This window comes from Miniopterus natalensis, chromosome 11, assembly GCF_054644295.1.
Source record: "Miniopterus natalensis isolate mMinNat1 chromosome 11, mMinNat1.hap1, whole genome shotgun sequence".
NCBI lineage: Eukaryota > Metazoa > Chordata > Mammalia > Chiroptera > Miniopteridae > Miniopterus > Miniopterus natalensis.
Window position 1 is genome coordinate 67,408,075 of NC_142091.1, and position 26,595 is coordinate 67,434,669.

General features: G+C 52.3%; 2 protein-coding genes and 1 pseudogene across 9 annotated transcripts in view; 1 reads left to right on the top strand and 2 right to left on the bottom strand.

Moving 5' to 3' along the window:
• ATG13 (autophagy related 13) overlaps positions 1-4,509 on the top strand; it is a 29,200-nt gene extending 24,691 nt beyond the window's left edge. For all 8 annotated transcript variants that reach the window (XM_016204038.2, XM_016204030.2, XM_016204034.2 and 5 more), the window contains 2 exons: positions 317-445; positions 2,219-4,509. In XM_016204038.2, coding sequence (XP_016059524.1) covers positions 317-445; positions 2,219-2,296 — 207 coding nt within the window. In that variant the 3' untranslated portion in view covers positions 2,297-4,509. The remainder of the gene's footprint in view (positions 1-316; positions 446-2,218) is intronic.
• Positions 4,510-7,098: 2,589 nt separating this feature from the next.
• On the bottom strand, positions 7,099-26,265 carry ARHGAP1 (Rho GTPase activating protein 1). Its single transcript, XM_016204028.2, has 13 exons — positions 26,148-26,265; positions 22,553-22,734; positions 22,251-22,346; positions 16,354-16,441; positions 11,397-11,528; positions 10,930-11,016; positions 10,633-10,731; positions 10,159-10,266; positions 10,009-10,085; positions 9,740-9,817; positions 9,179-9,307; positions 8,920-9,023; positions 7,099-8,786 (listed from the first exon to the last, which is right to left on the bottom strand). Exons 2-13 carry the CDS (start codon positions 22,683-22,685, stop codon positions 8,607-8,609), a joined length of 1,311 nt encoding a protein of 436 aa, XP_016059514.1. The 5' UTR covers positions 22,686-22,734; positions 26,148-26,265; the 3' UTR covers positions 7,099-8,606.
• LOC107530318 (protein cornichon homolog 4 pseudogene) lies at positions 14,103-16,312 on the bottom strand (annotated as a pseudogene).
• Positions 26,266-26,595: the final 330 nt, after the last annotated feature.

The window sequence follows — 26,595 nt, forward strand, 5'->3', positions numbered from 1 at the left end:
GTGTTTGGTTGACATTCATAATGCAATTCAGCTCTAAAGAGAGATTTTCCAGTAGGTTCTATTCCTGCCTCAGTGGATATACCTGTGCTAAGGAAAGGAATTTAAAGGAAGGTGACATAACCCTAACCAGGGAAGAGGAATGTTAGCAGGATTAGAATTCAGCTGCCCAGCAGAGAAAAGGTTTAAAGACTTCTCTCCCTAAGATAAGCCTGAAGCAACCTCTTCTATAATTACTAGAAGGAAAGAGGGTTGTTTATCTCTGATTTTCCTCTGTGGTCCATGGTAAGCTAAACTGAGTCTGGTTTTGTTTTTGAAGAAACCAGCTTTTTCTAAAGACGACATTCTTCCGATGGACTTGGGGACCTTCTATCGTGAATTTCAGAACCCCCCTCAGCTGAGCAGCCTCTCCATAGACATCGGGGCACAGTCCATGGCCGAGGACTTGGTATGGAAACCCCTCCCCCCCACCCCATTTCATCCTCTGACCTCCCTTCCCCCTTGGATGTCATTCCTGCTCCACAGACCTGGAAATTTCTTCCTGTTAATCCCCTTAGTCCCACACCTCCCATCTTCCCAGTAACAGGAAAGAGGCTCTTTTAGACCATTATCTTCTTTTGATTGCTCTGAGATTCGCATTTTGCCTGGCAGTCATTATATTGAATTTCTTGCACTCACTTCCTCCTTTTGCACACACTCAGCAATTCTTACACACTGCTATTGTTCGGTGTCTGATGTCTTCTACGTGCTGATGCCACTGAGCCAAGCTCTCCAACGGCTCTCACATTCAGCTGTTTAACTTGCCAGGCAGATTCCAGTTGAACAGGGCAGAAGAACCGTAAGGTCCTGAGCATTGGCTTTGTTGCTCTGTCCTTAGAGAGCCATTCCCTCAGCTAGCAGTTCCTGTGTTTAGCCCGATGTCCTGATACCGACTATCATTACCACATCTCCACTTAGGGAATTCTGTTTCCTGCCTCTGAACTGCTGAGGAGTGCCCTGGACAGCCACAAGCTCTGGGTGTCCCATGCCTTGAGATGTGGGGCCCCTCTGCCTGAAGTGAGGCTGTCACCTCCTACATTGAAATTAGAGGGATGGCTCTAGGAATAGGAATCTAGGAATAGCTGCCCTTGATTTGCTTTAAACAAAAAAGGATGCTCAGTAATAGTACAGTAATAATATAGTTATTATTAATGTTTATCCAGGCTTTCTAGGTGCCAAGCATTTTTCTAAGTGCTTTACATGATTCTTCAACAACCCTAAGAGGTAGGTTGTCTTATCATCTCATTTTACAGATAAGAAAACGGACACTGTGAACAAATAACTTGCCCATAGTCACACTGAGCCTGCAAAACAAAGCTTTGATTCCAGAGAGTCTGGCTTCTGATTTTAGGCTTTTAACCACTGACACCCCCCACCACCCTCCACTCTGCACCCTGCCTCTGACTTGAAATGTGGTTGGGAGGAACTGGCATCGGAGGCTCTCAAAGTGATGCTGCAGCCAGTCCTGGCCTGTTGTCCCACTTTCCAAACCTGCCTGGCTGTCTGGTGTGTCTGGGCCACTTTGTACGTTCCTAGGCAAGAGATTGTCCCACCTCTTCCAAGTACGTGGTGCCTGTCAGGAAGTCTGTGCTAGTTTAAACTCTTCAGATGCAAATTCTTCAATGGAGATAGACCACATGATTAGGGTCAAATTTTTGAAAGAATAGTTGATATCTGAGGGCAGTTAAACTTAACTCCTCATGGTTCTGTTTCTTCTCTTTATATTCAGAGTCAGAATCTGTTAGGAGTGTGGTGAGACTGCCTTGTTCATGTGTCCCAGGGCATTCTGATGCCTGGCAGAGGGTGTGAAGAATCTTTAGTGAATTTTTCTTAGTTTTGAGCACTCTAAACCTACTGTTTCATTCTAGTGTCAGTCTAATCTGTGCCAAAGATATTTCACATTTAACTTCTCTGTGTCATCTTATTGTCAGTGTGGTCCTTTTCTATCTCATTAAGTGTGGGGTCACTTGGACTCCCTAGGCTGTTCTGTCAGACTCCCTCCCCAGCCCCACAAAACCCTGAAGCCCTCTGTTCACAGCTCAGCTCCCCCAAATTCTGCTCTTCCATCCCAGCACTGCTGAGCTGAGCTCTGTTGCGCTCCCCTCCTCAGCCCAGGGTGACAGGGCTGACTGCCTCTTCAAGGCCCTACCTGAATGAGCTCTTCTCTTCCCTCCTGGTACAGGACTCACTACCAGAGAAGCTGGCTGTGCACGAGAAGAACGTCCGAGAATTTGATGCCTTTGTGGAAACCCTGCAGTAAAAGTTGGTGTCCTTGAGTACCAGCAGCATCCCCTTTCTGTGGTCCCAGGAGACAGCCTCCCACTCATCAGCTGCTCCCATTCCTCGTCCTGCTCCAAGCCAGGTGGAGGGGAGGCTAGTTTCCCCCATGGGGACCCGGAAGTCCCTGCTCTTGCACCTCCTGGAGACTCCATGGCAGCAGTCAAGCCCAGTTAGAGCATTTGAGAGGACTCGCCCTCTGGCCTTGGAGATGGGAAGACCCTTTGTAACAAACGGGCCCTCTGCAGGGCCAGCTGCTTCCATCGCCCATCAGCATCTGTTCATAAAGGTTGTCATCCCATCCTTCCCGCTGCTGGCCCCCTGCCCTGGGTCTGCCCTGCAGCTGGCCTCTCGCCTGCCTGCCGTTACCACCAACCGTTTGACATTCCAGCTGGTGGCCCAGAGACTGGCATGGAGGCACAGAGAGGAAGGAGACAGTGCTGGGATGGGGGGAAGGGCTCCTTCAGGCTCTTTGTTGTTTCCTTCAGTTCTGGTATCTTCTTCCTCTCTCCCTCCCTTTGCCCCTGTGCCTGCACTTTGGCAATATGACAGGCCTCTCCAAGATGAGAACTCGAAAGTCAGCCATTCCCACCCTTGAAGGTTGTGCCAGTCTCTCCTTTAACAGAGGGTCTGAGCAGCCCTGGTGGCTGCCTGTGCTCAGCTCCTCAGCTACATAGAAACAGAATCCTGTGTCTCTGGGATTGGGAGGCACAGCAAAGGTTCTTTTCTTCCTTCTCTTCCTTCCCTGTTGCTGCTCCTTGGTTATAGAACACAGTAAATATTTATTACTTTCAGAGAAGTCAGATATTTTATAGAGAAATTATGTTTGAGGTTAGATATTTTCACTTGGGGAAGGTGAAGGGCCTCTTCCTGGGACTGGGCAGCCTCCTGCGGAGGTTCCTCAGATTCCAGGTTGCTGCTCCGGGGATCTTCCTTCCCATATATATAAGGTGGGAGCCAAGAGTAGGGCTGGTGAGAACAACAGAACCCCCCAGACTTGCTGCATTTGAACTGACAACAGGCCTTACCTGGGACACCTACATATTCCTGGTGAGAGCCTTGGCTCTCTCACAGGGCCTGCAGAGTGACTGGCTTTGTTCTGGCAGCCCAGGAGGCCTTGGGTGCTAAACATGGTGACTCCCTAGAGTTGTGCCGTACATTGTGCCCAAGGGCATTATGTGTTCCCCACTGGTGGACCTCGGGAAGTCCAGACGGGCCCCTCCTGGGGTACTTGTTCCTGTTCTCAGGGCAAGACTATGGGTCCTTTCCTCCTTTCGCCGGGTTCTGGCCACCACCTTCTAATCCCAGGGTCTATACACTGCCCTGAGGCTTATTGGTTGCATTGGTTCCTTGTTGAGAAACTAAAGCCGGGCATATGATTGACTTAACCCTTCAGGTGTTGTTACTTGGGTAAGTCAAGTGCCTAGCCTCACCCACCTATGCCTTCTGTCCCTCTCCCAGCCTAACTGGTAGTCCTGGCAGTGGAAACTTAGGCCTGCCCCTTTGCCCCTGACCCACGAGGGGCCCTCATTGGCAGCAGCTGTTCACAGTGGAGCATCTGGCCCTCCGTTGCTCAGTAACTGCATGTGACATTGTTTCCACCTGCAGAGCTGATCTCTGAGGGCTTCAGTGGGCTCTGCTGCTGCCTCCGTTAGGCTGAGCCTTGCCCCTGTGCATGTGTTCTCTGCCACAAAGAAATGTTCCCAGCAGTGATGTCCCAGAGCACACCCATGGCCGGCTAAACCAATCCAGGTTTACCTCCACAGCCCCAGACTGAGAAGGGTGGAGGCCCGTTGTAAGTTATTCATTGCCCCCCCCCCCCCCCAGCCCCAATGTCTCAGCCACTGTCCTCCTTTTGAGGCCAAGCATGGAAAATTCCTCTGACTTCTAAATGCTGGCCTGTGCAGGCAGCAGCCTTTCTTCAGGACCCCATCAGTGAGAGGCCAGGGAGGCTGAACCCTGACTTTGCGTTGAGTCTGGGAGGAGCAGAGCAATGGTCAAGGCCGGCCCTTGCCCCTCAGCCCTGTACAGTAGGAGGTATGAGCCCTAAACTGATTTCTGCAGCACTGGGGATGGGGCTGGGACCAGTCATCTGTCCCAGGTGGCAGAGTCCCTCCCCTCCTCCAGCCTACCTTGTTTGGAAATACTGAGTTATACTTTAAAATGTATTCAAGAGATTTCCAATAAAGTTTTTTCTGTACCTTACAGCTTCCTGTCCTGCAAGTTGTCTAAAATCCTAGCCCACTGCCCCCCACTTTTGTGTAGGCTGGGGTCACCAGCAGGCTCTGTGGAAGGGGAAGAGCCTTGCGATGCAATACATTGTGATGTGAAGCCAGAGAGAGGCTACAGTAGGCAGGCTACGGGGCCTGCAAGCCACCTACCAGCTGTGCAAGCTTGGGCTGGCGAGGAAAGCTTTTAGAGCCTTGTTCTCCTGGGCTGCAGTGTTCCCATTTCAGGAACTTGTATGTGAATATTCAGGGAGATGATGTGTATATTAAGGCCATTCTCATCAGCTCTTTATTCCCCCTGCACCACATAGTTCACCATGCAGCCTGGCTTGGAGGTGATGGGTGGCCTCTGGCTCAGAGGGAAAGACAACTGACAGGTCTCTGCCTTGTTTCTAGCAGAAGCCAGCAGGGGGTGTGGGGCTCCCCAAATTGCCTGGGGTCTATTTGCTGATTAGTGCGCAGGCTTATGGCTGAGCAAACCAGACTGAAGGGAAGGGATTGTGTGAGTAGCAGGAAGTCAAGGGCCGGTGCCAGTTTGTTTAGCTGCCCAGGGCACTGGGGTGGTCTCTGAGGAGCCACAAAAAGTAGAACCCTGTGGGGATTATTCCTGCCTGGCCCCCTAGGGACTTCTGTGGCAGGCATCTGGGCCCTGGCAAAACTACTCCTGCCTCCTTGTTTGTGCCCACAGTGGGGGAAGGGAGCTGAAGTGGAGCCAGTGTCCCAGAGGCAGAGGTAGTTTTAGAGGCAAGAGACTAACTGCCTGACAGACCTTGGCAGCTGCTGTCTGGGTTGCCTCCAAACCCCCTTCAGGCTGAAGCCAGGCCCCAGGACCAAAAAGGGCTAGTTAGGAAATTCTAATTTCAGCCCAAACCAGAGACTGGAAAGAATGGAGCCTGCCCCCTGCTGCTGTAATGGGTCGTGGGAGCCCTTGCTTGTCTGTCAGCTGCACGTGACACCAACCATGGTGCCTGGCCAAGCAGCCAGCGAGGATAGAGTTGGCAAACCCCTGGGTTAAAAGTGATGGCGAGATACTCCCTGGTGTCCTCACCTTCAATTGGGATCCCCCAAAAGCAAGTGTTTAGTGTCCCCAGGTCTGAGGATGGTGTCCTACCCCTTTAAAGCATCTCCCTACACTCCATCCCCAGAGACCTGCTGTTGCTAAGGCAGAGGTAAACTGGTGTTGGAGTCACTCAGCAGAGGCCCTGCCAGGAGCCCAACCCAAGTAAACAGCTCCCTCCGTCTCCTGCTCCCCTCCTCGTTGCCCTGGGTCACAGCCCCTCTGTTCTAAACAGTCACCCACCTCAGAGCCGAGGAAAGTCAGTGAGGGTGCCAATGCCTTCTGTCCGAGCTACCTGGATGAGGGCCACAGTTGTGCAATGGGACTAGCTTCCTGGGGCTCAGTGCCAGTGTTTATAACCACCCTGCTAACAACATGGCTTGATCCTGCAGCTCTGGCCCAGCTCCCCCTGCCCAAGCAATGACGAGAAAACAGACCAGGCCCAGCTGAGGCCACTATTGCCTCCTGATTGCCACTGGCAGGCAAACAGCTAACTGTTGGAACTCGACCACTGTTCCAAGGGAAATTCTGGCCTGCCCTCTTAGTGACAAACCACTTTTTAAAAATTGCAGTAAAATATACATAAATGTTACCATCTTAACCTCTAAAGCAAAGCACAACCTAGTCTAAAGAGGAAAGGAAAACGGGATCTTTCAAGACTCTACGTGAGTACGTGGCAGGTGGGAAAGGCGAGGCTCTCAGGCTGAGGGGAAATGGGGGAGGAGTGGAATGGTTAGGTGAGGGTTCAACCCCAGCTGCTGCACAGGTTGGGACTGTCACTCTGTTCACCTGTGAAACGATGTTCATCCTAGTCACCGCAGGGCACTCACTCTGTTAAGTACTGTATACATTATTTCTGATCCCCAGAGGTGAAGGAATGGTCTCAGGTGGCGCCAATTATATGACTTGCTAGTGAGAGCTGGTGGCAAGTGATGGAACTAGATTCAAACCCTGACTCTCAAACCCATGCTGTTGCCCACCACAGCCCACTCCATTTGGGGGACAGAAGACGACCTGGTCATGGGCTAGAGCATATAGCGGCTAGTTGGAGTGCTGCAGGTGCCCAAACTGGAAGGTGACTGACTATTCACACTTCTAAGCCTGGAAGATGGTCAGAAAACTGGCCTCATACCCACTGACAAGTGAACAAGATGAGGAAAGGGGTCTGATGAGGCAGGGACCTCCTAAGACCCCACCTGCTCTTCTGCAGCCACACACTTCCCACCCCAGTTCTGAACCTCCATGCCCCCCCTTTTTTAAAAATATGTCCTTATTGATTGCAGAGAGAGGAAAGGAGAGGGAGAGAGGGAGAGAGAGAGAGAAACATCAATGATGAGTCATTAATCGGCTGCCTCCTGCACACCCTCCACCGGGATCAAGCCCACAACCCAGGTTGCATGTGCCCTTACCGGGAATTGAACCACGATCTCCTGAATGCTAGGTTGATGCTCAACCACTGAGCCACACCGAGCGGGTAATGCCCCCTTCAACAGCCAGATGGGCAGTTTCCATCTCCATTTTTATTGAAATACAAAAAGTGCAAAGGTGGAGTACATGATTGGTGCCAAGGAATTCATTAAGTGTGAATGTGAACACTTGATTCACAGTACAAGCTCTTCCCCCAGCCCCACACCTGCGGGTACTAACCAGTGGGGCAGGGGACAGGGAAAGACCAAATAGATCCACAGGCTCCCCAGTAAGCGGGACTGTGAACAACACCTGATAGACAAAGGAATGCAGAAAGCAGAGGCTAGAGACACAGGGACTGACAAAACCAGCAGCCACTCCAGGTATGGGGAGTTCTGACATGCCAGTGCCCTGAGGAGAGAGCCCAGATGGAGTTGGGCTGGTCAGTGAGGACCCCCACGGTACAGGCTCTGGCCAAGGCTGTGGGGACAGGGTCACTGCAGGTATTTCCCTGCTGCCAGAGGTCAAGGCTGCAGGAAGGGGAAGGGGGTTCACCAGGAAGGAGGGTAATTCTAAAGGACACAGCTGGAATGAGGGATAGTCATCACCGGGGTCCAGGTTGTCTGAAAGACTGGGGAAGGTTGCTAGAACTCACCTGGCCGGTCTAACTAGCAAAATCTCTGCCAGCCCCTCCAGGAGTCCCCAGTAGGAGGAAGAAGCCACCACAGAGCCTGAGGCACTGAGTCACCTCTGGCCAGAGCAGAGACCAGTGTGATTCCACAACAGATAGGACTGCAAGAGCCTTCTGCTTAGAATCTGTCCTTAGACAAGGCATAGAGGCTGAGCCTGTTCGTCTGATCAGGCACCAGGGGACTCTTGGGGTGGGAGTGCTGTCTATCTCAAATGGATGCTAGGACTCAGCCATGTCACCCAAGCTGCCAGTCCCGGCAGAAGCAGGAGGTTAGAACATCCTGGGGGCAGTACCACTGGGAAAAGCTGACCAGGATGCGTGAAAGAGAAGGCAGGAACAGGAAGCGGCCTCCAGCCTGGGACTCCTTAGCTGTGGAGATACCCAAGGCTGAGGGGAGGATAGGAGCAGGGTGCTCGTACCCAGGCTTTCACCAGACAGGGAGGAGCCGCAGCAGGGCCTGCCCAAGCCTGCTCAGCCTTTCATTCCCCGGCAATCGGGGGTGAACCAGCCCCCACTACCATCCCAGCCGGCAGTGATTTTGGCATCTGCAGTGCCGGGGAAAGAGGCAGGAGGAAGCGGGAAAAGAACTGCTGGAGCCAGTCCTCCTGCTGGAAGAGCCAAGGCCAGCTCTGCACAGCCCCGCAGGGAAAGGGATCCAAGGAGGCAGGAGAAGCATAAGACGAAGGAAAATGTCTCAATGGTAACAGCGAGGCCTCCAGGGCCAGTGAGGTGGGCTGGAAAGGGGAGGAGGAGCTGCCCAGTTGGCTGGCTCCAGCTTCTATTTCCTGGGGCCTCATGACCCCGTCTTGGCCAGGAGCCCTGGGCTCCTGTAAGGCTGATGCCGGGAAGAAGAGTCCAAACTGGGGCTATCAGAGAAGGGGCTGGTGGGCAGGGGGTGGGCTCAGAGCCCCTAGGAGTTGGGAGTAGGGAACAACTCCCCTTGATGGTCCAGGAGGAACTTGGTAAAGGTGTTGATGGGATTAATGGCCTTGAGAGTGATGGCAGCATCCTTGGCCCATAGCAGGTTAGGGCCAAAGACGACAGCCAGGTTAGTGTTGGTCATCTTGTTCTGGTCACAGTGGGCAGAGACCTGTGGGGGGAAATCAGAGGGCTGCAGCAGGATACCACAGATCCTGCCTCCCACGCGGTGCAACTGCTGCCAGGAGCAGCAGGGGCCGGAGTTCCTCGCCCCTCCCTCCTTCAGGTGAGCAGCAGGGTCTCACCTGCACCAGGAAGGCAGTGAGGAAACGAAGCACCTGGTAGTTCTCCTCAGGCAGCGTCTGAAGGACCTGCAGCGTCACCTCCACTCTCTGGCTCTCATCAATGTCTATGAGGAATGGGGGCCCAGGTTATAGGGGCCCAGGGCTGGCTGACTCAGGAAGCCCTCACAGGAGAGGAGCCCCAACCAAGCCTGCCTGCTCCGAGTCCAGCACAAACTGGGCAGAAGCAGCTCAGAGCTGGGATGGGAGAGCAGGCACTCACTGAGGAAGCCCACAACGTGGGGGTAGAGGTCAAAGGTGAGCAGGGGCTCAGGAAGCTCCCGGAGGAAGGTCTTGAGGATGACCGCTGGCAGGTGTAAGTCGTTGTACTGGTCAAAGTCCACAGGAAGCCCTGGAGGTGGGTGGGGAGAAGGGGTAGAGGAGCTGGGCTGAGCCCGGAGGCCAGCAGCCCATCCATAGGCCAAGGAGGCCCCACTGCCCGGCCCCCGCCTCAGACACAGCCTCCTGCCAGAGAGCCTCTTGCACCTGCCTTCCCTCTTCCTCTATGACAAGCTGATGCAGGTTCAGCAATTTGGGTGGAGTGGGGACCACAGCACATACTACAGTTATTCTTGTCTCCAAGTGAACTTGAACCCAGGATCCAGACCCTGACCAATGAGGGAGCAGCCGGGAGCAGCCAGGTGGGAGTGGACCCATGTAATCAAGGTAGAGAAGCCCCCTAACAGTCACATACATGCCCTCACCCCCACCCTGTCTACGCCCAGTCCCCACACATGCGATCTGTACCGGCCCTGTGGGCCTGGACACACCCTGGACCACTCACCCATGTTGTACTTCTGCTGCACTTCTCGTACAACTTGGGTGTTGGCAGACCTCCGGAAAATCCCCTCAGAGGTGAGAGCTGGGAAACAGCAGGGCTGGTGAGTCTCGGAGCTCTGGGGCAAAGCGCAGACTCCCCCACCATTCTGTCTCAGGGTTCAAGTCAGTGGGGGTGCTGGTGCATGTGGGACTTCTCGGCCCCGCCTGGCAGCTTCCCAAGGGGGCTGGGGGAACCTGGGCAGGTCCTGGGGGCAGGTGGGCCCTGGCACTCACCGTTGGCCTGTAGGTGGGCAATGGTCTCCCGGAGCACGAGCGGAATGGGATCCTGCTTTGGGTTCTTCTCCTGAAGGCTGTGGGAACAAGTCCAGTGAGTGGGTCTGCAGCCCTTCCTGGGGCCCAGGTGCCCCCTGTTCGCATACTCACTGCTGCAGTGAGACCCCAAACTGCTGGTTGGGCAGTGGGGGCCGTGGTGGCATGGGCTTGGGGGCAGTTGCAGGGCTCTTCTGCGTGGACTTCAGGAAGTCATCATACCTGGGGGAGCAGAGGAGACGGTCAGGCCCTCTGGCTGGCTCTGTAGTCACTACAGTAATCCTTGTTTGTCAGGCACTTACTGGGCTATTTTATAAGGGTTATTTTATTCAACCCTCCTAACAGCCCAGCTTTACACTGAGAAAGTGAAGACTTTAAAGAGATTCACTCAGGAAGCATTTAAGTGACAGAAATGGAACTTGAACACCCTCTCTGACTCCACGTGCTGTGTCCCAATCATTACACTTGCTTCCTCATTTATCCTGGGGTTCTCATGGCTTCCTCTCCCCTTGGCTGGCACGACCCACCCCATAAGCATGATACACAGGTGCCACCCAGTGGGCACACACAGTCCCTGCCCGGCCTCACTTGAGCACTTGGCGAGGTATCCCCAGTTGCTCCAGCTTCACGTGCTCGCTCAGCTCACTCAGGTAATTCACATAGAAGATCTTCTGCCCAAACTTGAAGCTGCCGATGGAGAAAAGGCATGGGTCGGGGGATGAACTGGCTTTGGCAGGCCTCCACTGTCCCCTCAGCAGCCCACCCAGTTCAGACAGAGGCTGAGCCCCAAACGGGTCTGTCCCAGGATGCTTGGCCTCCTCTGGTATCTGCTTCAGAGATCAAGGGAAGCATGGGGAGACCACCACCCCGCCCTCGCTTGCTCACCTAATGATGGGCTTAAAGAGGATGAGCAGGGTCTTGATGAACATGGTGGGGTGCACGATGTACAGGGCCTTGATGTTCTTCTTGTACCTGTGGAGGCAGAGTGGGAACTCAGGAGTGGGCATGGAGGGGAGGCACGGAGCTGGGTTCTTAATGTACATTTCTGATTTCAATCTTCATGGCAAGCCTGTGAAGTAAGTGTCACAGTTGCCCCATTTTACCGATTACGAAATGGAGGCTCAGAGAGGTTAACATGAAAGGTCAGAGTGAGTAAGTAGAGAAACTGGGATTTAAGTCCAGGCCGTTCCAACTTCAGATTCTTTGCATTTACCCAGGTGTGGGCACCTGACTCCCCCTTGCATGCAATAAGCTCCTGCCCAAGCACAGGGCAGCCCAGAACCTGGCATAGCTGCTGGCACCAGAGCCACCTGCCCCAGGCCCTGGAGCCCACCCCCCGAGCCCCAACCCACTTTCGGTCGAACTCCCGGTAGGCATCCCGGAGCCAGCTGAGGGAGGGCTTGTTGTCGCTGGTCAGGCCGTGGTGCAGGTAGAGCAGTGTGTAGTCGCTCTCCACGTACTGGTCGAGGGTGTGCTTCAGGTACCTTCAAGAGAAAAGACCTGTTCAGGCCTGCCCTGTACACAAGTGGGCCCCTTAAGACAGAACCTGGTGCTGCAAGAGTCTGCTTATATCAACCCCCCTCCCCACAACCCCCTGGCCCTGCACTGTCCATCCTGGCTGCATAATCAGTTGCCCTGTTATTGTGGAAGGTTGTGGCTGGGCTGGGCTGAGCAATAACACAACAGCTCTCAGTTTGGAGCACAGACCAGAAGTCAGGAGACCAGGACTCTAACTGGAGCCCTCTCACATACCTGCAGGATTGCCGAGTCAATAATAATGATAGACACCATTTATCAATATTAAGTTTTTAGTGTCTGCCAAGCACTTTGCATACATGAACTCATGCCTTCCTTGTAACACTCAAGGCTGACGTTATCCCCTACTTACAAGTGAGGGCAATGAGGCTTAGAGAGGTCAAGTACATACCCAAGGTCACACAGCTTATGGTGGAGCCTGCAGGTGAACCATCTAACTCCAAAGCCTGTGCTCTGGACCACAGTGCAGCTCTCCCCTATACTCAAACTCCCAGCACACGCTGTAAAACACTGCCCCTGAGAGAGGATCGGGGTGGCCAGGGTGTCCCCTCCCCTGCTCCAGTCACTGGGCTTTTAGTAGACCAAAGAGCAACATCTCAGGCTCTTTATGTGGTATCTACCACCCAAAAGAAACACACACAGTGTGGACCTCACGCGAGGTGGAGAGGTATAAAGAGAATGAACAAGAATTCCAGAAAGGGAGGAGCCCAGTGGAATGCCCTCTTTCTGGTTAGCCAGCCCCAGGCCTCAGCAGGATCACCCCTGGAGGCTGGGAGGCAGGAAAGCCAGGGGCTTCCAGAGGAGCTAGGGAAGGGGGAAGTGTCCAAGGATGTGACTAAGTGCCCAGATACCACCTGGTCTAACCTAGAGAAGGTAACTTACACAGTGGTCCGTGGGTGCTAGGCTGGGCCAGCACAGGAGGGTATGTGAGGTGTCTAGGGATGAATTATTATTGTGATTCCAATCACTATTACTACACAGTAATTTACCCCTCAGACACATTGAGCACCTTGCAATTTGCAAAGATCTGTCACATAAAAAGATGGAATTTTGCAACTATAAAATAGTCGCAATAATTGCAGTGAAAATACAGTCATCCTTCGACTGATGTTATGACCTCGAGGAGGGTAATAAAGTGATATCTATCAGAAGCTATAAAACATTCCTATTCTTTGACCCTGTAAATATGCCCAGGAATTTATCCTAAGAAAATAATCAGAGATAAACAGAAACATTTTTGTAGAAGGCTGTTCATTGCAGACTGTTTTATATTGGAAAAACAAAAAAAAAACTGAGCAGCAAGCTAGCTCAACAACAGAGAAGTGGTTAAATAAATCACAGGACATCTATAAATAGAATACCTCACAGGATGCTCCTACAGACAAAACCAATCTGTGAGGTGAGATGTCGGAACAGTGGTTGCCCTTTGGGGTAGCGACTGGAAGAGCAAAAGGGAGGTTTGTGGGAGGGGCTGACATGGGTGGGTCATTTTTCACAATTCATCAAGTAGTGTACATACGTGGTTCACTTTTCTGTATACATATAAGTCAGGAACATTTTTTTAAAGGATGTCTTTGATGAATGTTTAATGCTTAGAAGATAAAAACGTTACATAAGATACAAAACTGACTATAGAGCTCTGTGTGTGTTAGAAAAAAATAGGAAGCGAACACACTAAAATATTAACAGTGGTTTTCTCTCTTGGTGATGGGTTTATGGGTGACTTTTTCATATAGTTGTCTACTTTTTTCTTTATAGTTACCTACATTTTAAAAACTTCTTGAAATCTGTAACACTTGACAAATGTATACAATGGCTTTCATGTATGTATTTTACCCAATGTCCACGACAACCCTGTGAGGTGGGCATGATTCTTATTTGTATAGGGCTCAAAAGAGACCTGCCCCCAAGCACAAGACAGTAAGAGGCAGAGCTGAAGTTTAATCGGGCTTCTGCCTCCAAGCTTCAGGCACTTTCTGCTTCAACCCCTAGATGGGAAAGTCAAGCTGGAGACAATCTGACTGAGAACAAGAGGACAGGACTAATCCTGATGGATGTGCCTCTCTGCTCCCAGCAGGGACTGTGACCAGGTCGAGTGGGGGTGGGGAGACCTGTGCGGGACAGAGGGCAGGAAGGATGGCGGAGGGCTTCCCGAAGCCAGAGAAAGCCCCAGAGTGGTGCTTTACCATCCCCATCCTCTGACTTCCTCCCACTTGGACTATTACCTGGCCAGCAGTCACCTGCCTTGTCAGATGTGATAAAACTAGAGGGGTATGCGTGACTCAGCCACCCTCAGGCTGAGCTCCGTGGCCTGCTCCCAGCTGGGCCACGTGGTGGGCCGGGACAAGGCTCTGCCTGCCTGTCTGAGGAGCGGTGGGAGGAGGGTCCAGGAGGCCAGAGAGAGACAGCACGCACACAGCTGGAGGCTCAGGCCTGGCCCTGGCTCGCTGGGGCCGGGAAGACTCTGCACTCAGGCCCTTCCCCTTCGGCTCCTGTGCCTCTCGCCATGCCCTACACACAGAACCACTCAGGGCTGCAAGGGGTGGTACGGGCAGCGCAGGCATTTTCGGTCTCAGGGAGTGAGTGCTTCACACTGGTCGTGGAAGAGGGGCAGGGTAGCTGTGCACAACTGAGGAGCGTCGGGAGCGCAGTGCGGTTCAGCTCCGTGGAGTCCTGCACGTGCCGTGGGCCCCAGGCTGGCTCAGCCATGGCTCAGTGGTGAATGTTTGTCAGAACAGGGCTTGTCAAATTCCCACTTTCTCCACCCCCCCATCTTTTTAAAATACTTTATATGGTAAAAATACAGCAGACAGTTTATGTTCAAAGAGGGAAAAAGAAGCGGCTCTGGATCTGGTTCTCAGGATAAGGTACGCGGTTCCTGGCTGCTCGGCCGTGCACTGCAGTGTAGGTTCTCAGATGATGTACACAGCCCCTGGTTCTTCATGTGCACTGCAGTGCAGGTTCTCAGGATGATGTACACAGTCTCTGGCTCCTCAGCTGTGCACTGCAGTGTAGGTTCTCAGATGATGTACACAGCCCCTGGTTCTTCATGTGCACTGCAGTGCAGGTTCTCAGGATGATGTACGCAGTCCCTGGCTCCTCAGCTGTGCACTGCAGTGTAGGTTCTCAGGATGATGTACACAGTCTCTGGCTCCTCAGCTGTGCACTGCAGTGTAGGTTCTCAGGAAGATGTACACAGTCCCTGGCTCCTCGGCTGTGCACTGCAGTGTAGGTTCTCAGGACGATGTACACAGTCCCTGGCTCCTCAGCTGTGCACTGCAGTGCAGGTTCTCAGGAAGATGTACACAGTCCCTGGCTCCTCGGCTGTGCACTGCAGTGTAGGTTCTCAGGACGATGTACACAGTCCCTGGCTCCTCAGCTGTGCACTGCAGTGTAGGTTCTCAGGACGATGTACGCAGTCCCTGGCTCCTCAGCTGTGCACTGCAGTGTAGGTTCTCAGGATGATGTACGCAGTCCCTGGCTCCTCGGCTGTGCACTGCAGTGCAGGTTCTCAGGATGATGTACACAGTCCCTGGCTCCTCAGCTGTGCACTGCAGTGTAGGTTCTCAGGATGATGTACACAGTCCCTGGCTCCTCAGCTGTGCACTGCAGTGCAGGTTCTCAGGATGATGTACACAGTCCCTGGCTCCTCAGCTGTGCACTGCAGTGTAGGTTCTCAGGATGATGTACGCAGTCCCTGGCTCCTCAGCTGTGCACTGCAGTGTAGGTTCTCAGGAAGATGTACACAGTCCCTGGTTCTTCATGTGCACTGCAGTGCAGGTTCTCAGGATGATGTAAGTAGTCCCTGGCTCCTCAGCCGTGTACTGCAGTGTAGGCTGATTTCAACCCCGGCTTCTCCAGCCGCAGTCATTCATCCAGGCTAAAGGCATACTATAAACATACACGAAGAAACAGAGCAAATGGAAACCAAGCTTGATTGTGGCTTTTCAGGTATGACTTCGGCTGTCCTGGATCATGTATTTCTCTTGGATCAAACACTCTCATGTTACTGCTGGCACCACAGTGAACTGATATATATTCCAGTGGCAACAGGCAAGTTGAGAAGGAAGATGAACCAGTGCAATGAAACGAGCATCACTACAGTGACAATAGTGTGGCCAATCAATTCTGGGATCATCCACTTTCAATAGAACTGTGAGCTCCACAAAAGTATGAATCTTTCCTGTTTTTCATAGCTATACCCAGTGCTGACAGACACCAGTGATGAGCCCCAGTGGGACCCCCCCACAGCCTCCAGATTCAAATTCCCACTTTTAATCGCCTCCAGCCTTGCATGAGGAGATTTCTAGATTAACCAGAGCTGCTATATACATTTGGCTAACAGAATCCAGATAGGTACAGAAGTCACTGGCACTAAAGAAGATAATAATTATTCACATAAAATGGGAAAGACTACAACATCGGACACTGTATCACTATGATAATCAGCCTTCGCATTTGGACAGGATTTTACTTTTCAAAGCATTTTCACACGCAATATCTCACTCCTACAAGGAAGGAGGGCTATATGATTATCTGCTAGGAAAAGTGAAGAAAAGAGGCTTAAAAAGATGAAGACAGTTGCCACAGTCACACTTTCCAGGACTGGAAACCAGGTCTGACACCTAGCCCAGGACTGACTCCCTCAGAAGAAGGAAGCACCGAGAGAGGTGGCCTGGCACCCCCATGCAGGGAGGGACAGTAAGAAAAATGACATTAGGCCAAACTGGGGACCTGGGCACAGGTCCCACCACCTTCCCTATGGGTACTCACCCCAGGAGCTTGCTGTGGTCCAGCTGGTGGCTGGGAGGCATTCGGCAGGCACTAAACACAATGATCTTCCGCCCATACTTGTCATCTCCTAGGTATGGAGAAGATGGAGCATGGTGGGTGAAAGATGAACCAAGAGAAGTAGGCTGAGGGCCTGGGAGGTACCAGGCCTGCAGACTTATACCATTTAGGACAGGGGCCAGAGCAGTCCATGCAGATACACCTCTGGGCAGCTGCCTGCACTCAAGGGGTGTCCCTGAAGAAAGAGGGACCAGTTGTTCTTAGGGCTACTGGGCTGGGGTATAAAGAAATAATATGATTTTTTTAAAAATCACACTTGGTGGAATTAAGCCAAATATCCATCAATGGATGAATGGGTAAAGAAAAGGTAGTATATCCATACAATGGAATGTTGTTCAGTTATAAAAAGGAATGAAGTACTGATACATGCTACCTTGTGGGTGAGCCTTGAAAACATTCTGCTAAGTGAAAGAAGCCAATCACAAAGGGCTACATATTATATGATTCCATTTACATGAGCTATCTAGAATAAGTGAGTGGTTGCCATGGCTTGGAGGGCGCAAGAACAGACACTGTTTATGAGCACAGGGTTTGTATGGGTATGAATGAAATTCTGGAACTACATAGAGATACACAACATTGTGGCTACTAAATACCACTGAATTGTACAATGAAAAATGGTTAACTTTGCCCGGCTGGGCACGGCTCAGCGGTTGAGCGTTGACCTAGGATCCAGGAGATCGGGGCTTGATTCCCGGTCAGGGCACATGCCCGGGTTGCAGGCTCAACCTCCAGTTGGGGGCGTGCAGAAGGCAGCCGATCAATGACTCTCTCATCATTGATATTTCTATCTCTCTCTCTCCCTCTCCTTTCCTCTCTTTGAAATCAATAAAGATATATATTTTTTAAAAATGGTTAATTTTATGTTATATAAGTCTCACCTCAATTTAAAAAAGTCACACCCTTCAAAGCAATTGTTGTCTTGCCAAAGAGTCACCTTAAAAGCCCACCCTTATTTCAGAAGCACCCCCTCTAAGCAGCGTGTGCTTGGAAAACCTCACTGAGGAAATTAATCTGATTACATGGTAGTGGCTCACTTCTGAACAGTAACAGTACTTCTGATTTTATTAGTAGAATTATTGACCATACTTGCCTCTGACTTCTGGACATTTCTAAAAATTATATTCTTTCTCAGGATATTCCAAAGGACATGAAGTTGAGAGGAGTTTGTAATGCTGTGGGAAAATGTTCATTTGGATATAATCTCTCTGGGATGTTTGTCACAAAACTAGTCACAATTTGAAGGTCTGACCACCTGACTTTGTCATGAAACCAGAAAGCTCCTGAGAGATATGCTATCTCCCCCTCACACAAAGGAAGTTGTTCTTCCAGGGTTAGCATGGATCAGGGACCCGAAGCAAAGCTCAATAGGACAAGACTTGGTCCCTACTCCCCCATGTCCTGGGGTCCTTCCCCTCATCTCTACCTTCATGCCTCTCCAGAGACACCAAACCACACTTGCCTAATCCTGTTTGCTTCAGAGACAAATAAAAAGACTCATGAAACACAGTGAGAAAGCCCTCCATCTACCTCTGAGGATTAAGGATCCCCCAGGATTTGCTGTGTCTTCTCCATATTCAATAAGCCATGACCTTGATGATCCTTCTTGGTCAGTGACCTCACTCAGGAGTCAGCGATTTTCCAAAGTGGTTGCCAAGGCTCTGACTCTATTCTCTAGGGCTGGAGTCAGCATCAATGGAGAGGCTGAAGGAGGCTTCTGGAATGTGGGCAAGGTGGTCCCAGTCCCTGCTGGCTACGTTCCTTGGAATGGCTCACAGGATTCTCCAGGCTTGTCTCTCACTTCTCTCCAGGCTCACATCATGCACACTTCCCACACAGAAGTGCTTATAGCCCTGTCCACCTTCGGCTATTCTGAGCCTGTTTTTCTCAGGCCAGACAGACCTTTCTCTAGACAATTTTGCTCCCCTCCTCTAGGCTAACTCCTTTGAAGCCTCAAGACTCATCCAAGGCATAATCTCCTTCCAGAAGCCTGTGTCCTCTCCTCCTTCCTCTAGATAAGTCAGCTGTCTCTTTTCATGGCTCCAAGCATGAACCATCATTCACGACGCTCTGACTCTTCTGTACACTTGTTTATGTGCCTGTCTCCTCTACTGGCTGTGAGCAGCTCAGAGACAGGAACTGTGTCTCGTCCATCTCTGAATCTCTCATGCCAGTCCAGAGCCCAGCACGTGGCAGGTATTCAATGAATGCTGGTAGTCTGCATAGACATCAGTCAGTATTCCATGGTATGCATGGTTCTATTTCTGAGTTTGTTCGTGATCTCTAGGTCATCAGAATGCTTTAGGAAGTGAGTTTCCCAAAGACTGGGGCAGACTTTCTCTAGACTTAAAGCAGAGAGCCCTTTGCAAGCCTGTCTGAGGGGAGGAAGGTGCAGTTCACCCAGCAGCAGATCCATTTTGAAGAACCAGATGCCACCTGCTCTCTTTCACACCCTAGCCTAGACCCTGGTGTGGGGTTCCTTCCAGGCCAGTGGGGGAAGCGGATGAGGTGGCTCTGGGGTCATTCACTTCCCATGGGATCTGACAGGAGAAGGAAGAGCAGAATGGGGCAAAGGATTAGACTGGCCAGCCCAGCCTCATGTACAATCTGGAGCTTTAGAAGCCCCTGGGCCTCCTACCACGAGCCTGTGAAGGGAGGGAAATCATTTGCCTACTCCCTTCTAAACAGGAAATTCCCCGAATGTGGGGTAAAAAGCTGGGAGCAGCATGGGGATTCCAAGAGATCTTTCCATGCCTGCCCCCCACAGTAAGGCAGCTGTCATTGGCTGGCAGGGTTTGGGCAGGACAGAAAGTCTGAGCTCACTCAGCTTTGGAATTTGAAGAGCTAGTAACTAACTGGCTAAGCAAATAATTGGGGTGAAGGACCAGAACCTGTGCTCCATCTCTCAGCTGGCCCAGCACCGTGTACATGGGAAACTGGGTTCTCAACCAGGGATCCCCTGATTGGCATCCACCGACGCCATGATGTCATATGACAACTATTACAAGCACATGCATGTGTCTTCTAGGGTCGTAGTCCACACCTTTCACATTCTTAAAGACCAGCTTAAGAACCACTTCACTGCACTGTACACTCCTTGAAGAAAGGAAAGTATTTTTCCTCAATGAGTCCTCAGTGCTGACTATGGGGCTTGTTCCGGAATAGGTGTTCTAAAAATGCACGGTGAACAGTCAGGATGGGGGTGGGGGACAAAAGGAGGAGGAGTGAGGGACTAGATGGCAAGACCTCCCCACCCCACAGGCGAGGAATGAGATATGGGCAACCTGAGGGTCTCACCCCTGCCCTCACTGAGTGCCCAAATCTTTGAGTGATCCAGGCATTTGCCAGCAGGCAGGGCGACTGCTGCTACAAGAACATATAAAAAGACCCAGAACTCCCCTCCTGACCTTAGAAGAGAGTAGACTTCTGCCCTGGAGACTGAAGGGACAGAAGGGACAGGAGGAGCCGGCAGCACTAGTGTTCCCAGAGCTGGGGGAGAAGGCTCAAGGAGGAGGAGGCGCAGTGTTGGTGGAAAGCACCAGAAAAAGACCAGCCGCCTGAGAATGAAGCCGCTGCATTCCCCAGATACCGATCAGGAACTCTCCCAGGGTGGCCTGGGTGTTAATCAGCAACAGCAGCTCCTCCAGCTCCTCCAGCAGGCATTCTGGGAACTGCCAGGCAGCCAGACCAGCCACCTGCCCCGCCCACAACCTGCAGAGCAGGCCAAGGAGATGGGAGGTGGGGGCTGGGCAAAGTGCTGGAGCCGGCTCATACATTTGTTAAATTGCTAAATGGTCAGGAATAGTGCAAGACAGTTCACATCATGTTGGTAGCTTGAAATTTGCCATGGCAGAAATTTTAAATGGTACAAATAACAGCTTTTCCCCACCCCTTCAGTAGGGCCACGTTTACCAGAGCACCACTGGGAAGAACCCATGTGGACCAAGTCAAATATGACAGTGGAGCAGAGAACAGAGGCTGCAGAGGAGGCGGGGACATAACCCAGTCTCCATTCCAACACAGGCTCTTTCTCTGGTTCTAATGCCAGGAAGCTGACCCCCAGGATATCACTGTGGTCTCATCAAACAACTCTCACTCTGGCAGTGCCAATCCAAACTCCTCTCAGCAGCCAGAGAGGCATAGGCACAGGGGGGACAACCTCAGCAGAGGAGCCCTGTGCCTGCAGCACTCAGCCAGGCTTGAGGAGCCAGCATGCAGGCCGGGCCATTGCTCAGAGCCAGCTAGTCCCCTCCCCACCTCTGTGGACAAGGCCTCTTCCTCCCTGATACTCCTTTCCCTTTGCTTCTGGATGTATTGCCACACAGCCCCCACCCATAATTCTTTGCTATTTCCGGCTCCCAGGCACCGCCCAGTGCCAGCTCCCTAGAGTGGGGCTGCAATTAAGCTGCCCCAAGAACCCTTCCTGATCCACAGCCCAGAGGCCACAGCCCAGAGAGGCCAAGCAGGGAGAGCCAGGAACACACCTACCTGGCTGGGCCCCCTCAGGCTCATCACACCCTGGGGAAACAGAAACATGTTGCAGCTCTGCTTGCAGGGAAGCAGGGGTCACCCATGGGGAGGGGACAGCCTGCTCTGCCTGGTGACTTGGCCACACAGGATGGAGACTCCTTCACACCAGGCACCCCCCATGCCCCAATTAAGTCCGTCTCTGGTAGTGAGGAAAGACAGTTCTGAACCTGCAGGTGACTCTCCTGTGCCCAGGTCAGGACTATATCAGGAAAGAACTCTCAGCCTTGCTTCTGTTGGGGTGAGACAGGCCAGAGCCAAGGCTCCCAGACCAGGGCAGGCTCCGGGAACACAGATGCCATGGAAACATGTTTGACATTAGGTATAACCTTCTGAGCCCAGCATTCAGGAGAGATGGAGGTTCCTGCTGCTTCCCTGTGGTCAGGTGCCTCAGGGCCCCCACAGCCAGCACCACACTGGGTCCAGGGACCATGTGCTCCCTGCTTCCCTTGTCCACTCCCTGCTCCCCTTGTCCATGCTGTCACCTTTGCTTACAGCTGCCTGGCCTCACTAGCAAGGGTGGATGGACAACCATTAGGGAAAAGACAAAGGATCTTGCAATTCATTTTCTCTTCTAGCAGTAAGACCCTAAGGGCAGAGACCAGGTCATCAACATCCCTACTACCTCACTGCTCCTGGAGTCTTCCGGGTCCTGCAATATGAACAGGAAGGTGGCAGCGCACTGCAGCCAAGGCCCAGGGGACACTCTGCACCCATTCTCAACAGGGCAGCACATCTGCTGGGAACCTGATGCTCAGGGGTCATGTGGCCCCTAACTTCCAGACTTCCTCGGAGATAGGAGGGACTGGCACCTCCCTGCTCTCCAGTAACTGGTGGGGTAGAAAAGCTGACATGAGGGCAGAGGAAAGGGAGGTGAATGACCACTTATTCAGGGCTAACTATGTGGTCTGGGCTGGGCCCTGACATACATTCACTACTGCAGTCCTCTCAACAACCCTGTCAGGAAGAGAGTACAGAGAGCAAAGCTGGAAATCAAACCGAGAGTTTCTGACTTCAAAGTCACAAGGCCACACTGCCTCCCACACACCATCCGCCAATGGAGACAATGGGGTCACAGGTCAGGATGAGGTTGCAGGTGAACAGACCAAGTGGTCACCACAATCAAGTCTGTGAGTTTCAAGAATGGTGCTCAGGAGCCCCAGGGTCAGGGGTCAGACCACAGAATGGGCACTGCCCATCCCCCAGTCCCTTCTCCAGTGGCACGAGGGGCTGGTCTCCTTAAGCAAGGAGTACAGACCATGAGGAAAAGGTCCAAACCTGGGTGTGCTCACCTGCCACCTCCACAATCTGGTGCCGGGCGATGTCGTAGTAAGGGTCATCCCACTTCAGGTGTGTGACAGGTTCTGGGGAGCTGCTTTTGGAGTCATCTGAGGAACATGGCAAAGTCAGGGGATAATCTGGGGAGAGGGGGCAGCACAGTATTCTTGCTGATACTTGTGCTCTTTGGCCCTCCCCCCAGTAAGGCTTGTGCTCCCCGCCCCACGCTGGGGCTGGTCAGCTTGCCCCCACCCTGCCCTCCTGGAGTTTCCCCATCTAAGGTGTCTGTGGCTGCCTGAGAGCCAGTGGCGCCCACCTGACTTGGGAAAGTCAGGCATTTCATCAGAGGGCCAGTTCTTCTCATCAATGGAGGCTAACTTCAGCTGGTTCAGAGCCTGGCTGGTGTCATCCAAGGTCAGGTCATCCTGCAGCTCTGAAAGCGGGTCCATAGCCAAGCCTGTCCCCCACAGCCTCACCCCACAGAACCTGAAGAGAAACCTGGGAGAGAGCAGTGAGGTAGCAGGTCAGCAACACCCTTTTTACACCTATAAGTGCAATAGCAAACCTCCTGCCCCCATTCTTTCCTCCCCAAGCTCCCCTGTCCCTGTTCCTCAATGCTTCTTCTTGCCAAGAGTTCCATGTAGCTCCTGGTTCTCCTGGCGCCACAATTTTTTGGCCTGTTGCCAGAAAAAGCAGCTGGGAAAGAGGATGGCACAGCTCAGTGCCTGCCTTCAAGTCCTCCAGCTGGACAGGGAAGAGTCGTGCCAGGCCCTGCACTGCTCACCACCCAGCCGGCTCAGTCATGTAGTCCCAGCTGTGAAGGGCAGAGGATCGAGTTCCTCTCCTCAGGGGTCATAGCACAGAAGCTTCCGGCCCCAGCAGTTATAGGGTAGAGATGGTATAAAAATCTAAGGAGCACAGGGATGCTCCAAACCCAAAAGGTCAGCTGTGGCCCTGGCTACTCCATCTTTGACCCCTCACCTGGGAAAAAGAGGTGGCCAGAGACCACAGGGTCCCAGAAAATAGGCCATGGCTGAGGGCTCCTGATGGATTTGGCCTAGGACAGGAACCAGGAGCAGAGGATGCAAACTGCCTGCCAGTCATAGCAGACAATCCACAGGATCCTGGGGACTCCAAGCCCACTCTAATCTGAGGGGGCGCTCCAGACGCTAACTTCAAGGTGGCCAAGCGTTGGAGGGCACAGATGGGAAAGGGGGAGGTTCGTGACATCATCAGAATGCTGAGATACAGGAGGTGAAAAAGAAAACAGCAGCTATAGCAAGCAGGGAGAAGAGCCAGTTCCGAAACTGCCTTGGCCCAGGTCTGGGGTCTCGCCAAAGGATGTGGCTGCATGCAGCCTGGAGGCAGCTCTCTGCCCTCAGCCCTAACAGGAAGTACACCCCTCTCCCATCACCAGCTCACCACATGGGTGAGGGAGGGGAGTTTTAATTCAATCCACTTAGTCCAACCCCAAAGAAGCTGATCTAAGTTTGCTGCATTCCAGGAGTCCAAAAAAATGACATATATGGTCAGAGAACAAGCAGGGCCGATAAGGAGTGCAGACAAGACCCAGGCAGGGGTAGGGAGAAGAGAGAACTGCCAGCAGGGATTCAGACCCTGAACACCTCTGGGCTCTGACGCAACGTGACAGCCTCCTTCTGTACATGCCACAGCTGGTCGTCCGAGGACTCTGGATGGTCAATTGGCTCCCTGTGCCTAGCAACAACCATCCTGTCACCAGGGCAACCACAATGATTCAGTGGCAAAAGCTGTTTCAAGCTCCTGAGCCAAAGCTGAGCAATCAAACAGCCAAAAAGACCCAACAACAAAAAACCTTTCTCTGCTTCCTTTCCTCCGGCCTTTCCTGCTACCCATATGCATCCCTGCTGCTTACCACCAAAATATAAGTCCCTTCCCACAAGCGCAAAGAATGATGACCCTCTCGGGTTTGAGTCTGGGAATGCAGTTCTCTCAGCGAGTGCTGCTGTGCCCATCACCCTGGCTCCCCCATTCCCCGTCAATGCTCTAAGGCAGGCAAACCTCAGTCTTGAGGAATCCACCCCTGATTCATCTATATACTCCTCTCCACATTCAACCAGGGGGCTGTGAGGGCTCTGCCAAAGGCCTCCCAGGCAGGATATCAGGGACAGAATACAGCTCAAAGTAACCCTCTCCAGACCTGAGCCTTCTCTCCATCCCTTTTTTCTGTCACAGCCCAGGCACCAAGTGCTCCTTCAGCCCTGCCCACAGCTATGCAGAGAAGTCCTTCTGCACACAGTAGGTGCTTGATGCAATGAAAAAGTCATGGGATGAGGTATTTGGAGAACTGAATTATAGTTCTGCCTAAACCAATGAGTTGCAGTCCTTTTCCCATCTGGTCCTAAATTTCCTCATCTATAGAAGTGAAGGCTCCTCCCAGAAATAGAATTCTTCAGTGTTTTAAAATACTTGTGCTGAAGCGAACAACAACATTAGAAGGAACAGCTGGGAACTGAAGTCTGTGTGAGGGAGGGAAAGGGTCATCCTCTAAAAGGAGTCGAACTTGAACTCCACCTCTTTTCCAGTAACTCCTCTATTTTGTCAGTTCTCCCAGAACTGACCCCCACACCCTCCATAACCTCCTCTTTCAGAATCACTCATCACAGTTGTTCCCACCTCCCAGCCAGACTGGCACCCTCACCACCCTCCAACCCACAGCTGTTGCCCCCTGTGAGCCTGGAAGCTCAGCTCCCATTCAGTGGGAAGGTGAGCAAAGCTAGTGAGGAGACATTCTAATATATAGAGGAAGCAAAGTATCCTGGCTGCCTAAGACTCCAGGCATCTACAAGCCCTGAAATTTTGAAGAAATCTGTAGCCTTTTTCCCTATGAAAAATCAGCACTTGCATGAAATCTTGCATGGAATTTTAAGTGGTTCACATGCCCTCTGAGGATCCCTGTTTAAGAACCCCTGACCTATTCAGAATTATATCTGACACATGTAGCTGCTCAGTCATTTGTTGAATGACTGACTGAATTAATTCATCTCCTCAGTAGAGAAGGGAACCAACGTTTGTTGAGGGCTGTATAGCACGATGAACTGGACACAGTCATCTTTTAACTTCACATGAGCACCAATGAGGCATGTACTACTGGGCCCATTTTACAGTGTTAGGACAGTGAGGTCCAGAAAAATAAGCAAATTGACTCAAACAGCAGAGTCAAGATTTGAATTCATGTCTGTCTAAGATGGTCTCATTGTGCAGGTCAATCCCTCAGTACTTCTCTAAGTAACTGTCATTCATGCGACTGTCAGGGTTCAGAGAGGTTCCACAAAAAGGCAAAATAAAGCCTCTGCCCTAATCTGCCCCAAGAATAACTAAGGTAACAACTTGAAATCGCATTTTCTGGCGTTGGGATCGTCCTCCTAGGAGCTCCAGAACTGTGAAAACACAAGTCTTACAATCCAACAGCAAGACTTTCAACGTCAATCGCCTTTGCATAGAGCTCCATGGTTTACAAAACCCGGATTGGGTGCACTGATTATGAAACAGAGAAGAAAGCGCGGTCTAATGGGTGGCAGGGTGAAACACTTCCCTCAAATTTCTTTCTCTTCGCGTTTCGCCAGATCGGAGCAGGGAGACTTCCCCTTCCCATGGGCTTGCTCGATAACAGCGATCTGACCTGGACTCTGCACTAGGTAGGGCAGGAGGCAGGCGGCGAAGGCAGCTAAATTCTCTCACTGCAGACCCGGGAGTGGGGCAGGATTCCCGCAGCAGGAAGGCGAGGCTCCCAGGCCCCATTCCACCCCTCCTCCCTTCCTCGGATCCTCTTGGGCCCTCCCCATCCGGACCCCATCCCTTCAGATGACCAGGCCAGTCCCTTCCCTTCCCGCCCCCCCACCAACAAGGAGACCCCGCGCCCAGCAGCTCACCGTGGTCAGGCACCGCTCCCTTGGCCACGCCTGTCAAAGCTCGGCAAACATCCGGCTCTTCTGCAGAACGGGAACCGCCCCCTCCTGGGCGCCTCACGCCCCAACCACTTCCGCCACACCTCCAACCCACTTCCGACCCGTTCCCCGGTCCAAACTTGGCCTTTCCTGGAGCCAAGCCCACTTCCTGTGCGTGCCCGCCTGGAATGAGGACAGCAAAACTGTCCGACTCATCCCTCCCGAAAGGAGGCGGCTGGAACAATTAGTTCCCCTCTCCTGAGGCTCCAGTCTCTGGTGGACCGCCGGAATCCTAAACTCGCGTCGTTCTCTGACAGAGCTTTGCTTCTCCAGCACTGCTGAACTCCCGGCGCTGTGCACCAACGAAGTCTGACTCTTACGATTCTTCCCGGAGAGTAAATTTGGCAGTCCGTGACTGTTTCCGGGAGGAGCT